The following is a 26,433-nucleotide window of genomic DNA, read 5'->3' on the forward strand; positions in this document are numbered from 1 at the left end:
TTTTTTGGTCACTTAAAAAGGGCACTAGAACTTTAATTTCCGTTCAAATGAGCCCTCCCGTGATATTCTAGGACGCGATATTCTATGGGTCGATACGATCACCCCTGGAAAAATAATGGATAAATTTAAAGTAATTTTTAAATAATGCTTGGAAATCCGACGCCCCCTTCATGGAAATGTCCCTTCCTCCTAGGAAACATCCTCCCTGGAAAGATCCTCCCACGTAACCTCCTCCGATCCCCCTCCACCAGAAAAAATCCCTCCTGAAAACGTCTGTATACCTCCCAATAACCAATACTATATGTAAACAATGGGCAAAGTTCATAACTTGCAGCCCTTCCCCCGGGGACCGTGTGGGAGTAAGTTATCCTCAAAGACATATTTATTAGATTTTCGATTGTTCTGAATAAAATGGCCCTCTCAAAATTTTGATTGTGTGAATTTGTGGAAAAAATGAACGTGGAGGGGGGAGAAGTTGCCATCCAATATTTTTGGTCACTTAAAAAGACCACTAAAACTTTTAATATCCGTTCGAATGAGCCCTCTCGCAATATTCTAGGACTACTGGATCGATACGATCACCCCTGGAAAAAAAAAAAAAATAAACACGCATCCGTGATGTTTCTTCTGGCAAAAAATACAAAATGTCACATTTTTGCAGATAGGAACTTGAAACAACTACAGTAGGTTTTCTGTTACGCTGAATCCCATGTTTTAACTTTTATTTATATTCCATCACCTTTAGGGGTTGTTTCCCCTAATATCGAAAAGAAGGTAAATTTTTTTCAGGCTTGTAGCTTTTGACAGGTAAGACTATATTTGATGAAACTTATATATTTGAAATCAGCATAAAAACCTGATTCTTTTGATGTATCTGCTGGTATCAAAATTCCGTATTTTAGAGTTTCGGTTACTATTGAGCCGGGTCGGTCACGTCGGAGTTATATTTGTTGAAACAATCTGTTTTAACAGATTTTGTTGCTAGAGCTCGTTTTTTTACACCAGTGAATGGGCGACATCGCTCAAAATTGACGCTTTGCCTATCTAACTGGTTGCAGTTGGATACAAATTACAATATTTTGATGTTGGTGGGCAGGGACTTAGATGGGGTTGGGAGGGCATGGTGGAAAAGGGGAGGGGGAGTTGAGTATTGAACAGTGATGGAGACTAAATTTGTTATTTTTTTCTTTTATATTTTATTTATCTATTATTATTTTTAATTCAGTTATTTATCTATCTTTCGTACATATAGGTTATAAGTAGAGATGCCTTATTGAGTCCCACGCCCACACCATATATGGGCATAGAGTCATTAGGGAGAATGATTGCGTAATCGGTCAATGACCTCTTTCACCAGGTGTGTTTTTGGCACGCTCTTAGCGAATGTCAATGTTGTTGTTATTGTTTCCGAGCCAAATGTCAAGGTCAATGTTGTTGTTGTTTTGAACAGAGTCATTAGAGAGAACACGTGGTTAATGGGATCAATATTGTTGTCATTTCCGAGCCAACTTTCTTTTCTGGTCAGTCTAGAGTTGGCAGTCATTAATCAAATTGTTTCCAGGGAGTGTCTGACAGATGACGTCAAGTTAATTAATGTCTTTGGAGTTCGACCAGAATTGTCTCCGAGACAAAGTTTTGATCACACATGACAGATGATGTCATGATTGATTGATTGACACGAAAGGGGAATTAATTTGTTGTTCTAAAGAGAATTGATTCACGAAAGGGGAATTAATTTGTTGTTTCTAACAAGAAAATCGTTTCCGAGCAGACGTATTGATCTTAGCGCGCGAAAAGGTTTCCAAATAATTTGAAATGCATTGGCGCAGAGATGCCAAACAAAAGGAACATGCCGAAATTCCGTTTAGGGTTAATTTTGGCGAAACCGTTTTAGCTATTTTATGGAACTATTTCGGCGAAACAGCTAGAGACATTTTAAAAGGTGATTTTTGAAGAGATTTTGGAAGAGGTTTTGAGTGTGGTCGTTATAATACACAAGTTGTATTTTAACAGTGTTGTGAGGTCCTCTACCCCAACCCCACAGACTTCTCATACCCCACCCACCTCCGAAGGAAGCTCCCCCGGGCCTCAAAGGCCCCCCCAGCTCTCAAAGGGCCACCGGCGCCCACAAAAACCCACCCAGACCCCCAACGGCCATCCCCGGGCCCCCCAAAAGCCCATCAAGCGCCCGAAAGACCAACGGGATCCCAAAGGCCCTCCACCGGTCCCCAAATGTCCCCCAGGCCCTCAACTGCCCTTTCTGTGCCCCGAAGGAAGCCCCCCGGTCCTCAAAGGCCCCCCAAGCTCTCAAAGGGCCACCGGAGCCCCCAAAGGCCCATCCAGACCCCCAAAGGCCATCCCCGGGCCCCCCAAAGGCCCAGCGAGCGCCCGAAGGACCAACGGGATCCCAAACGCCCCCCACCGGTCCCCAAAGGCCCCCCAAGCCCTCCACTGCCCTCCCTGGGCCCCAAAGGCCCTCCCTGTGCCCCAAAGGCCCTCCCTGTGCCCCAAAGGCCCTCCCCCGGCCCCCCAAAGGCCCCCCAAGGTCTCAAAGGGCCTCCGGAGCCCCCAAAGGCCCACCCAGACCCCCAAAGGCAATCCCCGGGCCACCCAAAGACCCTCCCCAGGCTTCCAAAGGCCCTCCCTCGGTCCCCAAAGGTCCCCCAGGCTCCCAACTGGCCCCCCCGCCCCCCCAAGGCCTTCCCCCCGCCCCCAAAGGTCCCCCCGACACCCAAAGGCCCAACCGGGTCCCCAAGGGCCCCCCGACCCCAAAAAGGCCATACCCGAGCCCCAAAGGCCCTCCCCGGTCCCCAAAGGTCCACCAGACCCCCAAAAACCCTCCCTGTGCCACAAAGGCCATTCCCGGGCCCCCCCAAGCCCCCTCGAGCGCCCAAAGGACCACCGGGGTCCCAAAGGCCCTTCACCGGTCCCCAAATGTCCCCCAGGCCCCCAACTGCCCCCCGGACCTCCAACGGCCCACAGGGCTCCCAAACGCCCACCGGGCTCCCAAGGGCCCTGCCCCGGTCCACAAAGGTCCCCCGGGCTCCCAAAAGACCACTCAATCCTCAAGGGCCTCCGAATCCCCAAACGCCCTCCCTGGGCCCCAAAGGTCCTCCCCCGGTCACCATACATGCACACAAAAACTTACACACACACAAAAACTTACACACACACACAAAAACTCACACACACACACGGAAACTTACACACACATTAAAACTTACACACACACTCCAAAACTAACACACACACACACAAAAACTTACACACACACACACAAACACAAAAACTTACACATGCAAACTAACAATTACATGCACACAAAAACTTACATTCACACAAAAAATTACACACACACACACACACACACACAAAACAAACACACACACACACACACACAAACACAAACGCAGAAACTAACACACACACAAAAAAAACACACACACACACAAAAACTTACACATTAACACAAAAAAAACTCCCACACACACACACACACACACACACACACACACAAACTTACACACACACACACACACACACACACACATACACACACACATCAAAACTTACACACACACACACACACTAAAACTTACACACACAAGCCAAAACTAACACACACGAAAAATTACATGCACACAAAAACTTACATTCACACAAAAACTTACACACACACACAAAACAAACAAACACAAACACACAAAAACTTAAACACACACACGACAAAACTAACACACACACAAAAACTTACACACGCACACACACACACACACACAAACTAACACATGAACAAAAAAAATCACACACACACTCACAAAAACTATCACACACACACACACACACAACTGACACACACACACACACACACGAAAACTAACACACACACTCCAAAACTTACAAACAAAAAAAATTAAACAAACACACACACACACACAAACAGACACAATCACAATAAAACTTAAATTCACAAAAAAAATTACATGCACAAAAGAAATAACACACCCACACACACACACACACAAACAAAAAACACACACAAACACACAAAAAAACACACACACACACACCAAAACTTACACACACACAAAAACTTACACACACACACACACAAAAACTAACACATGAACACAAAAAACTCACACACACACACACACAAACATAAACCCAAAAACAAAAACACACAAAAAAATTACACACACACACACACACACACGAACACATACACAAACACGAACAAACTAACACACACAAAAACTAACACATGCACACGAAAACTTACACACACAGTAACACACACACGAAAACTTACACACACACGCCAAAACTTACACACACACACACACACACACAACACACACACACACAAACTTACACACACACACACACACACACACACACACACACACACACACACACACACACACACACACACACAAACTTACACATGCACACGAAAACTTACATGCACACAAAAACTTACATGCACACAAAAACTTACACACAGACACACACACACAAAACTTACAAACACACACACACACACACGAACACATACACACACACTCAAAAAATTACACACACACACAAAAAAATACACACACACACATATACAAAAACTTACAAATGAACACAAAAAAACTAAAACACAATAACAAAAACTAACACACACACACACACACACTAAAACTTACACACACACTCCAAAACTAACACACACAAAAACTTAGACACAAAATAACTCACAAACAATCACAAACTCTCACTCAAAATACCACACACTCTAACAGACAAACACACACACACACACACAAAAACTTAGAGAAGCATTCGCAAACAAACACTAACACAAACACATACATGCAATCAAAAAATTACACACACAAAATCTTACACACACACACACAAAAAAATAAAATACACACACAAAATATTATACACACAAAAACAAACACACACACACGCAAAAACTCTAAGACACACAAAAACTAACACGCTCACACAAAAACTAACACACACACTCACAAAAAAACAAGCACACAAAAACTTACATGCACACAAAAACTAACACACACTCACAAAAACTAACACACACACACACACAAAAACTTACACACACACACACAAAAACTAACGCACACACAAAAACTAACACACACACACACACACACACACAAACAAACACATGCACACAAAAACACACACACACACACACTAAAACTTACACACACACACTACAAAACTTACACACACAAAAGCATACACACAAAAAAACTTACACACACACACACACACACAAAAACTAACACACACACCACAAAACTAAAAAGCACACACAAAATGAAAAAAACACAAACAAACAAACACAAAAACACAAACACACACACAAACAAATAAAACACAAAAAAAAAAACACACACACACAAACCCACACACAAACCTACACACACACACACACACAAAAATAACACACACAAACAAAAGCTAAGACACGCAAAAACTAACACGCACACACAAAAACTAACACACACACTCAAAAACTAACATGCACACAAAAACTTACAAGCACACAAAAAATGACACACACACACAAAAACTGACACACCCACACACACAACTTACACACACACAAACACTTACACACACACACACACACACATACAAACACACAAAAACAAACAAACACAAAAAAACAAAAAAAACAAAAAAAAAAAAAATAATTACACATTAAAAAAAAAAACTTACATCCACACACAAAATATTAGACACACAAAAACTTACACACACACACACAAAAACTAAGACCAACACCCAAAAACTTACAAGCACACAAAAACTTACAGGCACACAAAAACTTACACACACACACAAACTTACACACACCCACAAAAACTTACACACACACACAAAAGCTTACACACACACACACGCATGAAAACTTACACACACACACGCCAAAACTTACACACACACGCAAAAACTTACACACACACACACAAACACTAACACACACACACACACACACAAAAACTTACACAAGCACACGAACACTTACATGCACACAAAAACATACAAGCACACAAAAACTAACACACACACACAAACACACACACACACACAAACACACACACACACACACACAAAAACTTACACACACACACAAACACACACACAAAAACTTACACATGAACACAAAAAAAACTCACACACACACACGCAAAACTTACACACACATACACACACACACAAAAACTTACACATGAACACAGAAAACTCACACACACACACGCACGAAAAATAACACACACACTCCAAAACTGACACACACACACACACACAAAAACGAACACTCACACACAAACTAACACACACACACACACACACACACAAACACAAACACAATCACACAAAAACTAAAAATCACACACAAACATACATGCACACAAAAACTTACACACACACACACAAACAAAACTTACAAACACACACACACACACACGAAAACACACACACACACCCCAAAACTTACACACACACACAAAAACATACACACACACACATACAAAAAAACCTACACATGAACACAAAAAAAACACACACGCAAACGCAAAAAAAATTACACACACACACACACACAAAAATTACACACACACACACACACGAACAATTACTCAAACACTAAAATAAAAACACAATAAAAAACTAAGACACACACACACACACACACACACAAAAATACACACACACACACACAAAAACAAACACACACAAAAACATACACACACACACACACAAACAAACACAAAAACACAAAAATATTATCAAAACAAGAAATATAATATAAAAAAACTATATTACACACACACACAACAACTTACACACACACACACACCAACGAATACTCACACACAAAAACTTACACACACACACACACACAAAAACTAAAAATAGAAAAATACAAAAAACAATAACACAAAAAATAAAAAGAACCAAAAAAAAACAAAAAACATAAACACAAAAAACTCACACACACACACACACGAAAACTAACACACACACACACACACACACACACACACACAAACTTAAAAAATAACAAAACAAAAATTCACACACACACACACAAAAACTTACAAACACACAAGAACACACAAAACTTACACACACACCCACGAAAACTCACACAAACACGTAAAAACTAACACACACAAAAACAAACACATACACACAAACAAACACACACACAAACTTACACACACATACAAAAAAAATTACACACACACGAAAAAACACACAAAAAAATACAAACACACACAAAAACAAACACAAACACAAAAAAGATAACAAACACAAAACATACACACACACAAAAACTAACACCCACACTCAAAAACATACATGCCCACAAAAACATACATGCACACAAAAACTTACACACACACACAAACTTACACATACCCCCAAAAACTAACACACACACAACCACACTTAAACACACACAAACACATACACACACACACACACACAAAAAAAAACAAAAACAGGCACATGAAAAAATACAGGCACACAAAAACTAACACACGAACACACATACACACATGAAAAAAAACAAACACACGACAAAACTAACACACGCAAAATCATAGACCAACAAAAAATTAAACACACTCACACACACAAAAACTAACACACACACTCAAAAACTTACATTCACACAAAAACTTACATGCACACAAAAACTAACACACACAAAAACTTGCATACACTCACAAAAACTTACACACACACACAAAAACTTACAAACACACACACACAAAAACTCACTCACACACACGAACTTACACACACACACGCCAAAACTTACACACACACACAAAAACTTACACACTTACCATCTCACAGTTACATTGTCTTAATTTTTCAAATTTCATTTGAATTTCTGTCGTGAAATGAAAGAGTTGGAATATTTCAGTAGTGACTTGTTGTGCTTTACCTTCTCACAGTTACAGTCTCTTGATTTTTCCAAGTTCATGAAATGCAAGAGTTGGAAAATTGGGGTCTTAGTCCACCAGCCTGAATGGTGGAAATCCACTAGCTCAGTATTGGGGTCCCACTCCACCAGCCTGAACGGTGGAAATTCACTAGCTCAGAATTGGGGTCACACTCCACCAGCCTGAAAGGTGGAAATACACTAGCTCAGAATTGGGGTCCTAGTCCACCAGCCTGAATGGCGGAAATCCACTAGCTCGATATTGGGGTCTCAGTCAACCAGCCTGAATGATGGAAATTCACTAGCTCAGAATTAGGGTCTTAGTCCACCAGCCTGAATGGTGGAAATCCACTAGCTCAATATTGGGGTCTCAGTCTACCAGTCTGAAGGGTGGAAATTCACTGTTTAAGTTAGGTTAGGTTAAGTTATCATTAGAGCGCATGATAAGTTAACCTAACCTTTTTCCGGCGAGTATGGTTAGGTTAGGCTAGATTAAGTTAGGTTAGGTTAAGTTAGGTTAGGTTAGCCCATGTACGCTTCACTTAGGTTAGCTTAGGTTAGGTGAGAGACAGGCAAAAGTTAGGTGTATGATTAGGTTAGGTTAGGTTAGATTAAATTAGGTTAGGTTAAGTTAGGTTAGGCAAGGTTAGCCTACGTACGCGCGCGAACGTAGCCAAACCTAGCCGAAACTAACTTAACATAACATAAATTAATCTAAACAAACCTAACCAAATAAGACAACAAAAATTTTGCATGGCTCTCAACTAACCAAAGCTAAACTAAGTGAAGCGTACATGGGCTAACCTAACCTAACTTAACCTAACCTAACTTAATCTAGCCTAGCCTAACCATACTCGCCGGAAAGGTTAGGTTAACTTATCATGAGCGCACATGATAAGTTAACCTAACCTAACTTAAACAGTGAATTTCCACCATTCAGACTGGTAGACTGAGACCCCAATATTGAGCTAGTGGATTTCCACCATTCAGGCTGGTGGACTGGGACCCCAATTCTGAGCTAGTGGATTTCCACCATTCGGGCTGGTGGACTGAGATCCCAATATCGAGCTAGTGGATTTCCACCATTCAGGCTGGTGGACTAGGACCCCAATTCTGAGCTACTGTATTTCCACCTTTCAGGCTGGTGGAGTGGGACCCCAATACTGAGCTAGTGAATTTCCACCTTTCAGGCTGGTGGAGTGTGACCCCAATAATGAGCTAGTGGATTTCCACCATTCGGGCTGGTGGACTAAGACCCCAATTTTCCAACTCTTGCATTTCATGAACTTCGAAAAATCAAGAGAATATAACTGTGAGAAGGTAAAGCACAACAAGTCACTACTGAAATATTCCAACTCTTGCATTTCACGACAGAAATTCAAATGAAATTTGAAAAATTAAGACAATGTAACTGTGATATGGTCAGTGTGTAAGTTTTTGTGTGTGTGTGTAAGTTTTGGCGTGTGTGTGTGTAATTTTTCGTGTGTGTGAGTTAGTTTTCGTGTGTGTGTGTGTGTAAGTTTTTGTGTGTGTGTGTAAGTTTTTGTGAGTGTATTCAATTTTTTGTGTGTTTTAGTTTTTGTGTGCATGTAAGTTTTTGTGTGAATGTTTGTTTTTTCGTGTGGGTGTTAGTTTTTGTGTGTGTGTGTGTGTAAGTTTTTGTGTGTCTAAGCTTTTGTGTGTGTAACTTTTGATGTGTGTGTGTAAGTTTTAATGTGTGTGTGTGTGTGTGTGTAAGTTTTTGTGTGAATGTAAGTTTTCATGTGATTGTGTAAGTTTTTTTTTTTGTGTGTGTGTGTTTTTTTTTATTTTTGCTTGTGTGTTTTTGTTTTTGTGTGTTTGGGTGTGTAAGTTTTTGTGTGTTTGTTTAATTTTTTGTGTGTGTGTAAGTTTTTGTGTGCATGTAAGTTTTTGTGTGCATGTAAGTTTTTGCGTGTGGGTGTAAGTTTTTGTGTGTGTGTGTAAGTTTTGTGTGTCTAAGCTTTGTGTGTGTGGGTGTAAGTTGTTGTATCTGTTTGTTAGTTTGTGTGTGTTTGTGTGTGTGTAAGTTTTTTTGTATTTTTTTTAATTTTTTTGTATGTTATTGATTGTGTGTGTGTATGTGTGTAATAGTGTGTTTTTGTTTTCTTTTTAGTGTGTGTGTAAGTTTTAGTGAGTGTGTGTGTAAGTTTTGTGTGTGAATGTGTGTTTGTAAGTTTTGTGTGTGTGTGTGTGTGAATTTTTGTTGTGTTCATGTGTAAGTTTGTGTGTGTGTGTGTGTGTGTGTATGTGTGTGTAAGTTTTCGTGTGTGTGTGTGTGTGAGTTTTGTGTGTGTGTGTGTGTAATTTTTTGTGTGCATGTAAGATTTTTTGTGAATGTAAGTTTTCGTGTGTATGTGTAAGTTTTTGTGTGTGTGTGTGTGTAAGTTTTTGTGTGTGAGTAAGATTTTGTGTGTGTGTGTTTAAGTTTTTGTGTTTGTTTGTAAGTTTTTTTGTGTATAATCTATTTCTTGTGTATATAAGTTTTTTTTGTGTTTGTGTAAGTTTTTGTGTGTGTGTGTGTGTAATTTTGTTTGTGTGTAAGTTTTGTGTGTGTGTGTGTGTAAGTTTGTGTGTGTGTGTGTGTGTGTGTGCTAAGTTTTTGTGTGTGTAAGTCTTGGCGTGTGTGTGTAAGTTCTCGTGTGTGTGTGTGTGTAAGTTTGTGTGTGTGTGTGTGTGTGTAAGTCTTTGTGCATGTGTGTGTGAGTTTTGTGTCCATGTGTAAGTTTTTGTGTATGTGTGTGTGTGTAAGTCTTTGTGTGTGTGTGTAAGTTTTGGCGTGTGTGTGTGAGTTTTCGTGTGTGTGTGTGTGTGTTTGTCAGTTTTGTGTTAGTGTGTGTGTGTAAGTTTTTTTTTGCATGTAAGTTTTCGAGTGCATGTAAGTTTTCGTGTGCATGTGTAAGTTTTTGTGTGTGTGTGTGTGTGTGTGTAAGTTTGTGTGTGTGTGTGTGTGTGTGTGTGTGTGTGTGTGTAAGTTTTGACGAGTGTGTGTAAGTTTTCTGTGTGTGTGTGTGTGTGAGTCTTTCTGTGTTGCATGTGTAAGTCTTTGTGTGTGTAAGTTCTGTGTGTGTGTGTGTGTGTGTCTGTGTGTGTGTGTGTAAGTTTTGTGTGTGTGTGTTTGTGTGTGTGTGTTTGTGTGTGTGTGTGTGTGTGTGTGTGTGTGTGTGTGTGTAAGTGTTTGTGTGCATGTAAGTTTTTGTGTGCATGTAAGTTGTGTGTGTGTGTATGTGTAAGTTTTGTGTGTGTGTGTGTGTGTGTGTGTGTGTGTAAGTTTTGTGTGTGTGTGTAAGTTTTGTGTGTGTGTGTGTAAGTTTTGGCGTGTGTGTGTAAGTTTTCATGCGTGTGTGTAAGTTTGTGTGCTTTTGTGTGTGTGTGTAAGTTTTTGTGTGTGTGTGTAAGTTTTTGTGTGTGTGTGTAAGTTTTGTGTGTGCATGTAAGTTTTTGTGTGCATGTAAGTTTGTGTGTGTGTTGTGTCTAAGTCTTTGTGTGTGTGTGTGTGTAAGTTTTTGTGTGTCTAAGCTTTTGTGTGTGGATGTAAGTTTTTTGTGTGAATGTGTAAGTTTTTGTTTGTGTATGTGTGTGTGTGTGTTTGTGTGTGTTTTTTTGTTTGTGTGTGTGTAAGTTTGTGTGTGTGTGTGTGTAAGTTTTGTGTGTGTGTGTGTGTGTGTGTGTGTGTGTGTGTAAGTTTGTGTGTGTGTGTTTGTGTGCGTGTAAGTTTTTGTGTGTGCGTGTAAGTTCTGTGCGTGTGTGTGTGTGTGCGTTTTGTGTGTGTGTGTGTGTAAGTCTTGTGTGTGTGTGTGTGTAGTTTTGTGTGTGTGTGTGTTTGTGTGTGTGTGTGTAAGTTTTGTGTGTGTGTAAGTTTTGTGTGTGTGTGTGTGTGTGTGTGTGTGTGTGTGTGTAAGTTTTTGTGTGCATGTAAGTTTTGCGTGTGTGTGTAAGTTTTTGTGTGTGTGTGTGTGTGTGTGTTTGTGTGTGTGTAAGTTTTGTGTGTGTGTGTAAGTTTGTGTGTGTGTGTGTGTGTGTAAGTTTTTGTGTGCGTGTGTAAGTTTTTGTGTGTGTGTGTAAGTTTTGTGTGTGTGTAAGTTTGTGTGTGTGTAAGTTTGTGTGGGTGTGTGTAAGTTTTGTGTGTGTGTGTAAGTTTTTTTGTGTGTTTGTAAGTTTTTGTGTGTGTGTGTAAGTTTTTGTGTGTGTGTGTAAGTTTTTGTGTGTGTAAGTTTGTGTGTGTGTAAGTTTTTGTGTGTGTGTAAGTTTTTGTGTGTGTGTGTATGTTTTTGTGTGTGTGTGTGTGTGTTTGTGAGTGTTTGTGTTTGTTTTTTTGTGTGTTTGTGTGTGTTAGTTTTTGTGTGTGTTAGTTTTGTTGTGTGTGTGTAAGTTTTCGTGTGTGTGTGTGTGTGTGTAAGTTTTGTGCATGTGTGTGAGTTTTTTTGTGTTCATGTGTAAGTTTTTGTGTTTGTGTGTGTGTGTAAGTTTTTGTGTGTGTGTGTAAGTTTTGGCGTGTGTGTGTGTGAGTTTTCGTGTGTGTGTTTGTGTGTTTGTAAGTTTTGTGTGTGTGTGTGTGTGTGTAAGTTTTGTGTGCATGTAAGTTTTTGTGTGCATGTGAGTTTTCGTGTGCATGTGTAAGTTTTTGTGTGTGTGTGTGTGTGTGTGTATGTTTTTGTTTTTTTTTTTGTTTTTGTTTTTTTGTGTGTGTGTTTTTTTTTTTTTGTGTTAGTTTGGGTGTTTGTTTGTTAGTTTTCGTTTGTGTTTGTGTATGTTTTCGTGTGCATGTGTTAGTTTTTGTGTGTGATAGTTTTTGAGTGTGTGTGTAATTTTTCGTGTGTGTGTGTGTGTGTGTAATTTTTTTTAGTGTGTGTGTGTGTGTGTGTGTTTGTTTTGTGCGTGTGTGTGTGTGTTTTTGTGTTTATGTGTAAGTTTTTGTGTGTGTGTGTGTTAGTTTTTGTGTGTTTGTAAGTTTTGTGTGTGTGTGTGTGAGTTTTTGTGTGTTTGTGTGTGTAAGTTTTTTGTGTGTGTGTGTGTGTGTGTAATTTTTTGTGTGAATGTAAGTTTTTGTGTGCTTGTAAGTTATATTGTGATTGTGTTAGTTTTTGTGTGTTTGTGTGTGTGTGTATGTTTGTGTGTTTGTTTGTTGTGGAGTGTTTTTGTTTGTTTTAGTGTGTTTGTGTGTGTGTTATTTTGTGTGTGTGTGTGTGTGCTATTTTTTGTGCGTATGTGTTTGAGTTTTTTTGTGTTCATTTGTAAGTTTGTGTGTGTGTGTGTGTGTGTGTAATTTTTTTTGTGTGTTTAATTTTTGAAGTGTGTGTGTATAAGTTTTTGTTTGTGTGTGTGTGTAAGTTTTGTGTGTGTGTGTGTGTAAGTTTTTGTGTGCATGTAAGTTTTTGTGTGCATGTAAGTTTTCGTGTGTGTAAGTTTTGGCTTGTGTGTGTAAGTTTTCGTGTGTGTGTGTGTATGTTTGTTTGTGTTTTTGTTTTATTGTGTGTTTTTTTTTTTGTGTGTTTATTTGTGTTTGTGTTTGTTTGTGTGTGTGAGTTTTTTTTGTGTTCATGTGTAAGTTTTTGTGTATGTGTGTGTTTTTTTTTTGTGTGTGTGTTAGTTTTGGCGTGTGTGTGTGTGTGTGTGTGTGTGTAAGTTTTGTGTGTGTGTGTGTGTGTGTGTGTAAGTTTTTTTGTTCTTGTATTTTTTTGTGTTCTTGTTTTTTTTCGTTTTCATGTTTTTGTTTTTGTGTGTGTGTGTGTGTGTAAGTTTTTGTGTGTGTGTGTGTAAGTTTTGGCGTGTGTGTGTAAGTTTTCATGTGTGTGTAAGTTTCCGTGTGTGTGTGTGAGTTTTTGTGTGTGTGTGTAAGTTTTTGTGTGTGTGTAAGTTTTTGTGTGCATGTATGGTGACCGGGGGAGGACCTTTGGGACCCAGGGAGGGCGTTTGGGGATTCGGAGGCCCTTGAGGATTGAGTGGTCTTTTGGGAGCTCGGGGGACCTTTGTGGACCGGGGCAGGGCCCTTGGGAGCCCGGTGGTCTTTTGGGAGCCCTGTGGGCCTTTGGAGGTCCGGGGGGCAGTTGGGGGCCTGGGGGACATTTGGGGACCGGTGAAGGGCCTTTGGGACCCCGTTGGTCCTTTGGGCGCTCGATGGGGCTTTGGGGGGCCCGGGATTGGCCTTTGTGGCACAGGGAGGGTTTTGGGGGGGCTGGGGGCCCTGGGTGGACCGGGGGAGGGCCTTGGGGGATCGGGGTGGGCCTTTTGGGGGTGTGGGGGTCCTTTGGGACCCCGTTGGTCCTTTGGGAGTCCGGTGGACCTTTGGGTGCCGGGGGAAGGCCTTTGGGGGTCCGGGGGGCCAGTTGGGAGCCGGGGGGACCTTTGGGGACCGGGGGAGGGCCTTTGGAAGCCGGGGGAGGGCCTTTGCGTGGCCCGGGGATTGCCTTTGGGGGTCTGGGTGGGCCTTTGGGGGCTCCGGAGTCCCTTTGAGACCTTGGGGGCCTTTGGGGGGCCGGGGGCGGGCCTTTGGGGCACTGGGCGGGCCTTTGGGGCACAGGGAGGGCCTTGGGGGCACTGGGAGGGCCGTTGCGGGCTTGGGGGTCATTTGGGGTCGGGGGGAGGGCCTTTGGGATCCCGTTGGGCCTTGTGGAGCTCGTTGGGCCTTTGGGGGCCCGGGGGATGGCCTTTGGGGGGCTGGGTGGGCCTTTGGGGGCTCCGGTGGCCCTTTGAGAGCTTGGGGGGCCTTTGAGGACCGGGGGGCTTCCTTCGGGGCACAGAAAGAGCAGTTGAGGGCCTGGGGGACATTTGGGGACCGGTGGAGGGCCTTTGGGATCCCGTTGGTCCTTCGGGAGCTCGATGGGCCTTTGGGGGACCCGGGGATGGCCTTTGGGGGTCGGGGTGGGCCTTGGGGGGCTCCGGTGGCCGTTGGCGCGCTTGGGGGGCCTTTGAGGCCGGGGGGGTGCCTGGGGGGTTGGGGTGGGGTAGGAGAAGCCTTTGGGGTTGGGGTAGAGGACCTCACAACACTGTTAAAATACAACTTGTGTATTATAACGACCACACTCAAAACCTCTTCCAAAATCTCTTCAAAAATCACCTTTTAAAATGTCTCTAGCTGTTTCGCCGAAATAGTTCCATAAAATAGCTAAAACGGTTTCGCCAAAATTAACCCTAAACGGAATTTCGGCATGTTCCTTTTGTTTGGCATCTCTGTGCCAATGCATTTCAAATTATTTGGAAACCTTTTCGCGCGCTAAGATCAATACGTCTGCTCGGAAACGATTCTCTTGTTAGAAACAACAAATTAATTCCCCTTTCGTGAATCAATTCTCTTTAGAACAACAAATTAATTCCCCTTTCGTGTCAATCAATCAATCATGACATCATCTGTCATGTGTGATCAAAACTTTGTCTCGGACACAATTCTGGTCGAACTCCAAAGGCATTAATTAACTTGACGTCATCTGTCAGACACTCCCTGGAAACAATTTGATTAATGACTGCCAACTCTAGACTGACCAGAAAAGAAAGTTGGCTCGGAAAAGACAACAACATTGATCCCATTAACCACGTGTTCTCTCGAATGACTCTGTACAAAACAACAACAACATTGACCTTGACATTTGCCTCGGAAACAATAACAACAACATTGACATTCGCTAAGAGCGTGCCAAAAACACACCTGGTGAAAGAGGTCATTGACCGATTACGCAATCATTCTCCCTAATGACTCTATGCCCATATATGGTGTGGGCGTGGGACTCAATAAGGCATCTCTACTGTTATAGTCTGTTTATTTTTGGTTTATTTATAATCGGTTTAATTACATAGTTGAGGTTTAAGTAAATATTCGAGTTAAAAGGTAAGTAGTTACGTGGACTTCCGCGAGATCGCAAACCTTCATAGGTTTTCTCCAACGCGAAAGTGTTGTTTAATTTATTTATTTGTTTGTGAATGTGGATTAATAAACTTATGAACTTATAACTTATCCAAGTTACCACCATGACCTGACAGATCAAATATGTATTTTTTCCTGAAATGTGAAGAGGTACACTTCTCATCCTTAACTAGCAATGATATCCGCTTGAAATATTAAGTGTCGAAATGAAACAACTCAAAAATCACAACAGTCACAATGGATTTGTGCCCGATTAGTGCCTTTTTATGTAATAAGACTTCGGATCGCATAAAATCCCAATTTGGGGGTGTTCCTAAGTTCTTCAGTGATGAAGAAAAGAAACTATACAAAATAATGAGATATAAAATGAAGTATATTTCATTTCTCATACAAATACGAGAAATGAGACAGTACTTCTTTTTCCTTTACATTCCATTACAAACGGAGGGAAGTAAGACAACAAAAACCCATTTTGTAGGATGAGAAATCATCAAGCCGCATTGCATGTACATAAATTCGGGGCGATTTGTCTCAAGGATAATTGATTCTTCTGGACTGTGGCATTTTTTCCTTAGTTAAATTTCCTTCTAAACTATCGAACCAGCGTCTGTTAGTGTGCAGGTCGTTCCTGTTACTTAGCAAACATTGTTAAACTGTTCTGCTAGGAAAAGTTTTAGCTAGAAAATTCGTTATATAGGTCAAACCTAGGGTGAAAAATAATTACCACGACTAAAACGCATACACAAGCAAGGCCACTGGGCTTATATCCCTCTCTTGAATTCTCAAGACTTATGCATTTTATCTTGATATCTTGTTTTTCATATGATTCCCCTATCATATTTATTTTTCGAAGTCGTACCCGTCATTCCAAAACAAATTCCTGTTTGCGTGTCTGTTATGAGTAGATAAGTCACAAGAGAGAATATTGAATTGTATAAGTAACCCGAAAAGAAACGCATTTTTTAAATAGCTAAAAGACTTTAAAGACCAATAAAATCAGTGCAGACATGTAAATATTTTGAACTGATATCCATAATCCCTTTTTAACTCGTCTTGAATCTCCTAATCGAGATTCACATACTTTTGGTGTGATATCGATCTCTTAGTATATTTGGCCCAGATAAGGCTGATATTCTATGAATCGGTCCTTGAAAGTCAAGATTCTGGAAAATTTCATCAGAGAAAAGTATGCTATCAAAAGAACTGGAGAGTTTCTAAGAAAAATAAATCAGTAGGGTTTTATCTCTAAGATTAATTGCAAAGCAATGGTGATTTTAGATTAAGAGGTGTTATATAACCGTTCTGAAATACAGTAGGCTATGTACTCACAACAACTTGATTAATAAGCTGTTTTAAGGTGTAGGATCTAAGGGTTAATTTTTACCCATCACCTCGAAAAGTACCAAAGTTAAAAACAAAATTAGCAGGAAAAAATGTCCTTATTGAGTAATGCTAATGGAACAGATATGGACGAGTATAAATGTATTTTTGAATGATAAGCAGTCCAAAACTATGAAGTGTTAGTCAATTTTGAATCTCGGTCATAAGACGTGCACGAGCATGGACGAGCATATGACCGAGGAGCTTGGTCATAATACCGCCTTTAAGCTCCTTTTATATTTTTGTAAGTTGTGCGTTGCAACTTTGAGCCAGTTAACCAGTTGCTAAGACGGAGGGTAAGTCAGGCAATAAAATGTAAGACTTGTCATTTTTATATGATGTACTATCTTGCATTCTAGTATCCTACCTTGAGATAGCTATGTTTGAAGATTAAGTAAGAAAACTTTTTCCACAAAATAAGTTTTTCAAAGAAAAGTAAAGAACTTCATTAAACCTAAAATGAGCAAAAATAAAATCAAAAAGTCTACCAAGCGTGAAACTACCACAAATCAGCATCGATAAATAAATGAAACCCAAAACGAACAGAAATTACAATAAATAACCTAGTCAAACTCAAAACGAGCAGGAATTAACATGAGTGGGGATCAACACCCATATGCCTTCCCAAGGCCAGAACATAATTTGCACTTTACTGAAAAGATATAAATGTTTTTACTTTTATAACTTTAATAAATCAAATAATATTAACATTTTGATTGCTAAATATCAGTATATATATATATATATATATATATATATATATATATATATATATATATATATATATATATATATATATATATATATATATATATATATATATATATATATATATATATATATATATATATATATATATATATATATATATATATATATATATATATATATATATATATATATATATATATATATATATATATATATATATATATATATATATATATATATATATATATATATATATATATATATATATATATATATATATATATATATAACTTCAAAAGGGATCATTTGACTGGAATTTGAAATGGCTAGTGCCCTTTTTAAGTCAAAAGTGATTGGAAGGCAACTAACACCCTTTCCACGCCCATCATTTATCCAAACACATCCAATCAAAATTTTGAGATAGCCATTCTGTTCAACGTAGTTAAAAGTTTTAGAAATTAGGTTTTTGAGGATAATAACCCCTTCATAGCCCTCGGGGTAAGGGTTGTAAGTTATGCCCTGGGGGCATACAAGGTTTTTATAGATAGTGATATTGTAGAAACTTCAACATCACTTCTTGAAGTTTCAACAAGTTGTAGTCATGCCCGAGGGCATAACTTACAACCCTTTCCCTGAGGGCTGTGGGGGGAGTGTCCTCCTCAAAAACATAATTTCTATCTGGAAATCAACTACGCTGAACAAAATGGCTATCTCAAAATTTTGATTGGATTTGTTTGGGGAAATGGTGGGCGTGGAAGGAGTGTTAGTTGCCTTCAAATCAATTTCGACTATTAAAAAGGGCACAAGCCACTCCAATTTCCAATCGAATGAGCCCTTTTCGAAGTTTCTACTACAAGTCCTTCGATAGGAAGTGCCCTGGTCTAAAGGAAAAAAAATAATACATTGTGCCAACATTGTTGTTTACTTAGGCAGCGCGATTGTGCTGCCTGTGACCAAGGGGACGTTTTGGCGTGAACGGCTGTTGCGTCATGTTGAGCTTAACAGTTGTGGCTATCCACGCCAAAATGATGATGATGAATTCAACAAGATCATTCAACAAGCCCATCTTCCACCAAAACCACTTCTTCATGATGGTTTCATGAAGACTGCTTCCTTCATGAAGCAGGCTGCAGACAAGTCCAAGGCCATTTAAGAGAGAGGTCAAATGGTAATGCAAAAGGGTCGTTCCATAAATTCGCAGCAAATCTTGTCGGGGCATAGTCACCGATTTTTTCTTGTTTTTTTTTTCCTGAAAGTACTCATGAAATGATGACGTATTCTCCAAACTGGAGTTCGCTGGTTTGGTTCCCGAGTTATAATTTTTCGAAGTTTCGAGAAGTGGGAGCTTTGTTCAACAGTGCTGTCAGAGCACTGCTGAACAAACGGCATCTCTTGAGCTTGATTGTGACGCAAGCTGTACAGCTATTCACGCGAAATTAATATCCGATGTAGATGGCATCCACGCCAAAACACCTATCATGATGATGGGCTCCATTGTTGAGCGAAGCCATTCACACCAAAACGTCCCCCAAACTGCCTTTCCATGGTGTACAAATAACAATTCAATAGGGACAAATCTTGTTATTTCGCAGTGATAAAACAACGAAATCTCTGTGTGTTTCGGTCACATATACATTGACCGTCCTCTGCAGATAAAAATCTGATGAAGGTTAATCTGCTGAAGACGGCCATTGTATATGTGCCTGAAATATACAGAGATATTTTTGTTGTTTCACTGTCAAATAAAAGGATTTGTCGCTATTGAACTGTTATTTGCACATCACTGAAATGCTCTAAATCTTCTGTCAATTCATGTTCAAAGCCGCGTTTTTTCTTAATTAAGCACATAAACCTTTGATCATCTAAAAATTAAAGAAGCTCTTAGAGGGTCGAATAGAGATCAACCTCCTGATCGACTGTATAAAAATTCAGTTTTTTTTTTCAATAAAAGTTGTGAGCGACATTAAAACTTAAAACGACATGAATTGTTATTCATGTGAGAAGGAAGCTGCCCCCTTCTTCCCCTTACGCTATAGTTTTGATGATGATTTACTGGAAGCATCTTTGGATGTAACAAATATAGTTAGTTGATAATTGTAACTACTGATTGTCTTTCGAAACATGTGAACGAAATTTTTTGTTTATTGTTTTTTTTTTAATGCGTATCATCAAGCTTTTCAATTGACGCATTAATGACGAATATTTATCCTCTTCCAATTGCCCTTGCGTTTCACCATTTATTCTCGATATGCCTTGGGGCAAAATGTGTAGCATTAACGGTACTAAGATATGGGAGAGCATGATTGCTATTGGAGTCAACTATAGAAAAGGTATTTTTACAAGGGAAGATTTGAATGGAAAAATTTGGGAAATGGCAAACGGGATTTTTTTTTTCTTAAATAGCTGAAAACAACACATTGCATATTTAGTTTGAAGCATTGAAGCATTGCGGGAATGAGTTGCCCCTCCCTGAAATACGTCAAATTATATACCTATAAAATATATAGTAAATTTCATATTTTTGCAGGCAAGGACTTGAAAACTCTGCTTTAGAACTTATTTGGTATGCTAAATTTGATAATATGATTATTAATCAAGATCGCTCTCCTATTTGGGAAGCCCCCCTTTTTTTGGTAAGATCAGCCAAATTTATGAGGCTCATAATTTTTAATAAGTAACTTGAATTTAATGGATATAACTTATTTAGAATGACCACAAAAGACAATAATTTTGATGTATAGCTTGTCATTAACATTCCTTCTTTTAGGGTTTCGGTTACTATTAGAATGAGTTCTCTAATTTCAATTTGTAATTGAAAACTATTTAATTCCACGTGATATCTCTATCAAAACGGAGCAAGAATTGCTTAAAATGTTTCTCTTGTCTTTAAATGTCTTCATTCCAATCTGAATATCAGATATTATAGTGTAGATATTATATCATAGATAGGTATTATAGTATGAAGTGTAAAATAGTCCTTTGCGCATCAGAGCTATTCATCTTCAAATAAGAGTAAGAGGCGTAGATTTTAGAATATCAATTCGAGAGCCCTCGGCTAAATTATATACCCCATACCCTAATGTTTAAAGGTCTTAGAGTATTTGTTCTTCAAGTGTACCTTGGGGCAAAATGTCAAAATTCAGCACAAAGAGTTAGGTTGAGGAATGGGACAGCCCCCCTCCTCTTAAGAATTTAAAAAGTAAAATATTTATCTTTAAAAGAAAAATTACACATGTCGTCGCAAGATTTGCAACAAGCACAAGGAAAACGAGATAAAACAGAAACAGAAACCATTGACTTGAAACTTGATTAAGTTGAATGTTTACTTTTCAAATCACCTAATTCAAATGTTCCTAATAATATTGTACTGTTGCTGAACTGAAATTTTCTATTCTCAAAAGTTTCCTATTATATCTTTCAATGGATTTTATATACAGTTTTATCACAGTTCCATTATTTTAGAAAGGTTTCTCTTTCTCTTTTTGCTCCATTTTCTATAATTGTGTTGGACAATTTTTGTCATTTTTATTGCTGTTTTCTTTCAACCTCATATATATTTTCTATGGTTAGAGTTTGTATTGTCGTAAATCAATTTTAATTGTTGGTTCTAGTGTATAATTGTGTTTTATTCTTCTAGTAATATACTCTATAATTGCGTTTCACTATCCTAGTAGTATTATCTAGGGTATGAAAATATATAAAGAAAATTAATTAATTATTGTTTGTCAGTTATAAATAATGTGTTCAAGGAATATAGTGATGTATGCCCGAAGAGGTTTATTAACATATGCAAATATGCTTCCAGACAGGGCCGTATCCAGGATTTCTTTTCGGGGGGTGTTTTATAAAAGAATTACTTTTCGGTTGGTGGGGGGCACAAAAAACTTAAAAAAAAACGCATCAAAAATTTATTTATATTCTTTTTTATTACGTTTTTACGAGTCAAATAAACATTTGGCGGGGGGGAGTCAAACGCCCTAACCCCTTTCCCCTCTCTAGATACGGCCTTGCTTCCAGATGTTCTAAAATCTATATCTTTGACTCTTCTTATGAACGACAATACTTATGATCTCCAAAGGAATACCTTTTTACGTATATAATATCAGATATTTAGACTGGAGTGGAAATTTTAAAGAAAATAGAGCACAAGTGCATTAAACGTACTCTTTTAAATACTGTATATGAATGTCAAACTGGAAATGCTACAGATACCGGGACAGATACCCGCCAGACTGGCTATTCAAGACACCGCTATTAAGAATTGGAATGCAAAGAGTAGTTTTCATTTCGTTTACGATATTTAAAGTATTGTTTTTTGGGGTTTAGGGGGGAGGTACCTAGGTTAGGTTCGATTAGGTTACATATTTAATATCTGTTATGCTTTACCCCCCCCCCCTAATGTGCAAATATATAGCCCAGTAGTAGAATTTCTAAGTAGAATTTCTACTTAGTAGAATTCTAAGTAGAATTTCTAAAGCCTGTTGAAGCTTAACGAGGCAAGGTATTAAGGCTAATTGTTTCCCAATTTTTTAGTCTTGTGACCATCTATCTAGCGACATTTTGCACTTCTTCATTTTGCTTTCAATTCTAAGATATACTCATCTTGTTTTTCACAATTGTCAAAATTGTCAAACTCCCTCCTCCGCCCTCCCCCTAGAAAGGTCTATGGGCGTCGCGATCCAAGAAAAGTACCAGGAGCACTTTTTGATTACAATTTTTTTTTTTTAGAATATTATTGTTTTTTCTTTTTTAGGGGACTTGGGGGAAGGAAGTGTGTACTGCTAACTTACAGAACCCCTAGAATCTTTTTTCTCAAATGGATTGAATGATTTGGCGTGGATTGATCTGCAATTTTAGGTGAATTCAAAATCGAATATATTGAACTTGTTTTTCCAGGCTAGTGAAAAATATTCAAAGAGAAGGCTGATTCTTTGTTCTTACTAGTTTAAAACGAAGTACTTAAAAATTTTTAGGAGAATGACAAAAAAGTTACTGTCTCATTAACAAGAAGTTACCAGATGAAAAAAAAGAATGACTAAGAAAACTACAATAAAGATTTATAATTTTATCTAAAACTTGGCTTAGATACAGGTGCGTACCCAGATTTGTTACAAAGATACAGTCAAAAGGAAGATAGACTGAATTGAAACGCTACAAAGATCGGTATAAGTGGGACAGGGGATGTAAAGGATCAGTTTTGAGCGTTTACCTATGAAAAAGTTGAGAAAGAGCACAATCAACACGTCCAAATGAAACACGCCTTCTGATAGATGACTAAAAAACGAAAATACTAAAAAAAACGATAAAAATCGCCATCCAAGCTTGTACCAACCAGTTTCTACAAATTTAAGAAAATCATCTGCCTTTTCGCTCAAGGGCTCAAAAGTTGTCATCAAACCTGTCATCGAAGTTGTCATGAGCCTGTCATCAAAAACATATTAGATTGTCTTAGTTGTTTTTCCAAACACTTTTTATTTGATGCTTTGAATAAAATGTAACCCATAATGTATGAAATATGGCATTTATGGGAAGGGGGCCTCGGGCCTCGACGCCAACCTCTGGGTACATCCCAACCCCGCCCCTCAGAACTAAGTTAAAACTAAAGATTCCAAACCTCTTCCAGTTATGTCGTTCTTTTTGTCAATGTTCGATTAAAAAAAATTCTAGCTTTTTTCTATAAAGCTCGTGCCTGAGCATTTTCAAACTCATCTGTCTGGCCAAAACACTCAAAAAACCTGAAAAAAAATCCACTGTGAAGTGACAATTGTAATGAATGCTGAGGTTTTTTCTGCTGCATGGGAGTTTTGTGCCCAGTTTTGTGCCCATCCATTCCCCATTCGGGGAATGGATGATTTACAGGGGACTAACCACTCTCAATCACTAGGTGCGATGTAAATCTGATTGTAAACCTGTAAATCTGAACTTCTTTTTCCAAGCTGATGTTCAATATTCAAACAATCTATTCTTAGCTATTCTTGGTTTAGAACAAAAGCCTTTTAGAAGAAAGAAGAATGAAAAAGAAGTAATCAACAGGCTAACAAGACGTTATCATATGAAAGTAATTCGGTAAAAAGGAAGTACCAGTACTAATGTAAAGTAGATATATAGTCTAGGAAAACTATGAAAAAAGGGGTCAACCTCAAACAAGTTGCTATACAAATGATTCTTTCACTACCCGACCACAAAACATGTGCTGATTCCGAATCCGAAAAGTTTGAGTTTGAGTCTTTCAAAAGTTTGAGTTTTTTGAGGTTGAATTTGAGGTTGTGGCAAAAACTGTTGATTACTGTAGGTAAATACCAGCAAATGTCATTGGATATACCATTTTTACGCTCTTTTTGTTTGCTGATGAAAATAAAACTAAATGTTTAAAGTCAAAAGAAGTATTTGGGGCTTAAAGCTTTGAGAGAGAGTGAGGTTGGGGGAGAGGTTCAGCTTGCAAGTATATATTAAACTTGGCCTATGGCAAAACACTTGCAGCCTCGTGCCTTGGTGACAACCCAGACTGGGTCCAGGTAAAGTACAGTATGTCTGGAACCTTATTTTTGTGAAAGTGAGTAAGAATGGGGAAGGGGAAGGGGAAGTTGAAACGCATATTTGGCAACAAAAAAAAAACATTCTGTCAAAGAGCGTCCTTTAGCTGAGACGAAACACTAGTTTCAAATAAGAGATCAATATACTCCTAGAAGGTATGGGCAAGACTTTTGCTGTAGCCTCAAACTACTTCAATTATTCTTAAACATTCACTTTTCACAAGTTGTCTGTTCGCTCTAGAAAACTAAAAGGAAGTGTTTTCGCGTCTTTGTTCATAGCCCCATGATTCCCTGACTTGTAACTTGGTTGTCGACGATAATTAATATATAGGAAAGGCATTATTTGATTTTGTAACTTAGTTCTCATTTCAGGCATGCAAACAGATGTCAGCAATTTTTTCTCATAAATCAGGGCCGTCAAATCCCCTCTTCTTGTTGGAAAGAGCTGAGGCTGTTGCACAGCATCATGATGCCGTTACAGGAACTGCCAAGCAACACGTCACTGATGACTATGTTCGACGGCTTCACGAGGGGGCTAGCAGTTGTTACCATTCAATTGCAAAAATTTACAGGTAGGCTAACCAAGCACTTTAACCCAAGACCAGTCTTCTGACTGGTCTTGGGTATGAAATGTCTCTGTGTGTGAATCTATACTAGTTCAGAAGTGTGCGTAACATGCTGAAGTACATCAGAAAGTTAGCTGACCTTACATAAACAAAATTAAATATTGGTAGACTTCCAGGAATTTAATAATATAAAAGTAGCAGCAAAAATGGTCAGTTTCTATTGCTAAATTTTTTACTAGTCAAAGAAAAAATCTTAGTAATTGCGATATTTTTGTATCTCATTCATGTGTCACTCAACGAGTGTATGGTAATCGTCAAAAATTTGTCAAATATTTGACAAAAATCGTCAAAAATTTGACAAGTACTCGTCTTTGATAATCAAAGCTCACTATGATTCAAATAAACGAGTTTCTCCGATACCAATTGTTAATCGATCTAAAAAATTACAATGAATGTCTATTACTGGTTTTAATAATATAGAGCCAACCAATCTTGTGCAAAAGTTTGGGGATTTTATGTTTGTATTAGTGTTTGAGTGACGTGTGCTCATCTATAGCTAGATTATTTATGCCAAGAATGACGCTGATGTGCCACAAGTCTTGGCAATTTTCATTTTGACTAAATACTTTCCAAGATACAGGAGTAGTTTGCCAATCAGCGCACCTAAAAAGAAAATGTCCCAATCCATCCCATAAAGTCCTGAATAGTGGACAAATTCTTAATTTATTTGGAAAACTAGTGTTCCTCCAATTTGTTGCAAGTGGTAGGTAATTAACTCGGACCTAAATCCAAATTCTAGTATATGTAACTGGTGAATTGAAAGATCTTCCTTTTTTTCTTCTAGTATTTTGGCTTTTCTCTATATTTTCTAATATTAGACTTTGATGTAGTACGTGATTTTGCTAACATTCGACAATGTCCTTTATTTGGTCTTGTTTGGAGTAAATTATCTGTTTGGTCTGATTTATGCGTCAAACATAAAATTGAACATTTTAAAACAGTGTCCAAATATAAATAAATAAATAAGATCTATTTAAGAACTACATTTTCATCTAAATTATTCGAACACACAGAAAATAAATTGTGCAATGTTTTAGAATTATGTTTAATTATTGCATGCAAAGTTTGGTTGAGTGCTTAGGCTGTTAAAATGTGTCCAGCTTTTCTGTGCTAGCAAGGAAACGACAAATCAAAATCGAGATTTTTGTTTGGACATGCAAGGTTGAAATCATGCAAGAAAAATGAAGGGAATAGAATAATGTATGAGGGCAGGTCATTATCAACAATCTCAGTTTGTTTTCCTGTTGAGCTCAAGTTTCCTACCCTTGTGATATTATGAAATATGCCAAGTTAACTCATGTAGCATAGTATATATAA

The 26,433-nt window shown here is 38.5% G+C and overlaps 1 protein-coding gene across 1 annotated transcript in view; it reads left to right on the forward strand.

The window, feature by feature from the left end:
* LOC148951986 (lysosomal alpha-mannosidase-like) overlaps positions 1 to 26,433 on the forward strand; it is a 92,788-nt gene that overhangs the window by 57,909 nt on the left and 8,446 nt on the right. Inside the window, exon 4 of the mRNA XM_089089114.1 lies at positions 24,863 to 25,062. Within this exon, the coding sequence (XP_088945240.1) occupies positions 24,863 to 25,062 (200 nt within the window). The remainder of the gene's footprint in view (positions 1 to 24,862; positions 25,063 to 26,433) is intronic.

Source organism: Artemia sp. Qi Xiang Cuo, chromosome 5 (assembly GCF_049724085.1).
Source record: "Artemia sp. Qi Xiang Cuo chromosome 5, ASM4972408v1, whole genome shotgun sequence".
Lineage (NCBI taxonomy): Eukaryota > Metazoa > Arthropoda > Branchiopoda > Anostraca > Artemiidae > Artemia > Artemia sp. Qi Xiang Cuo.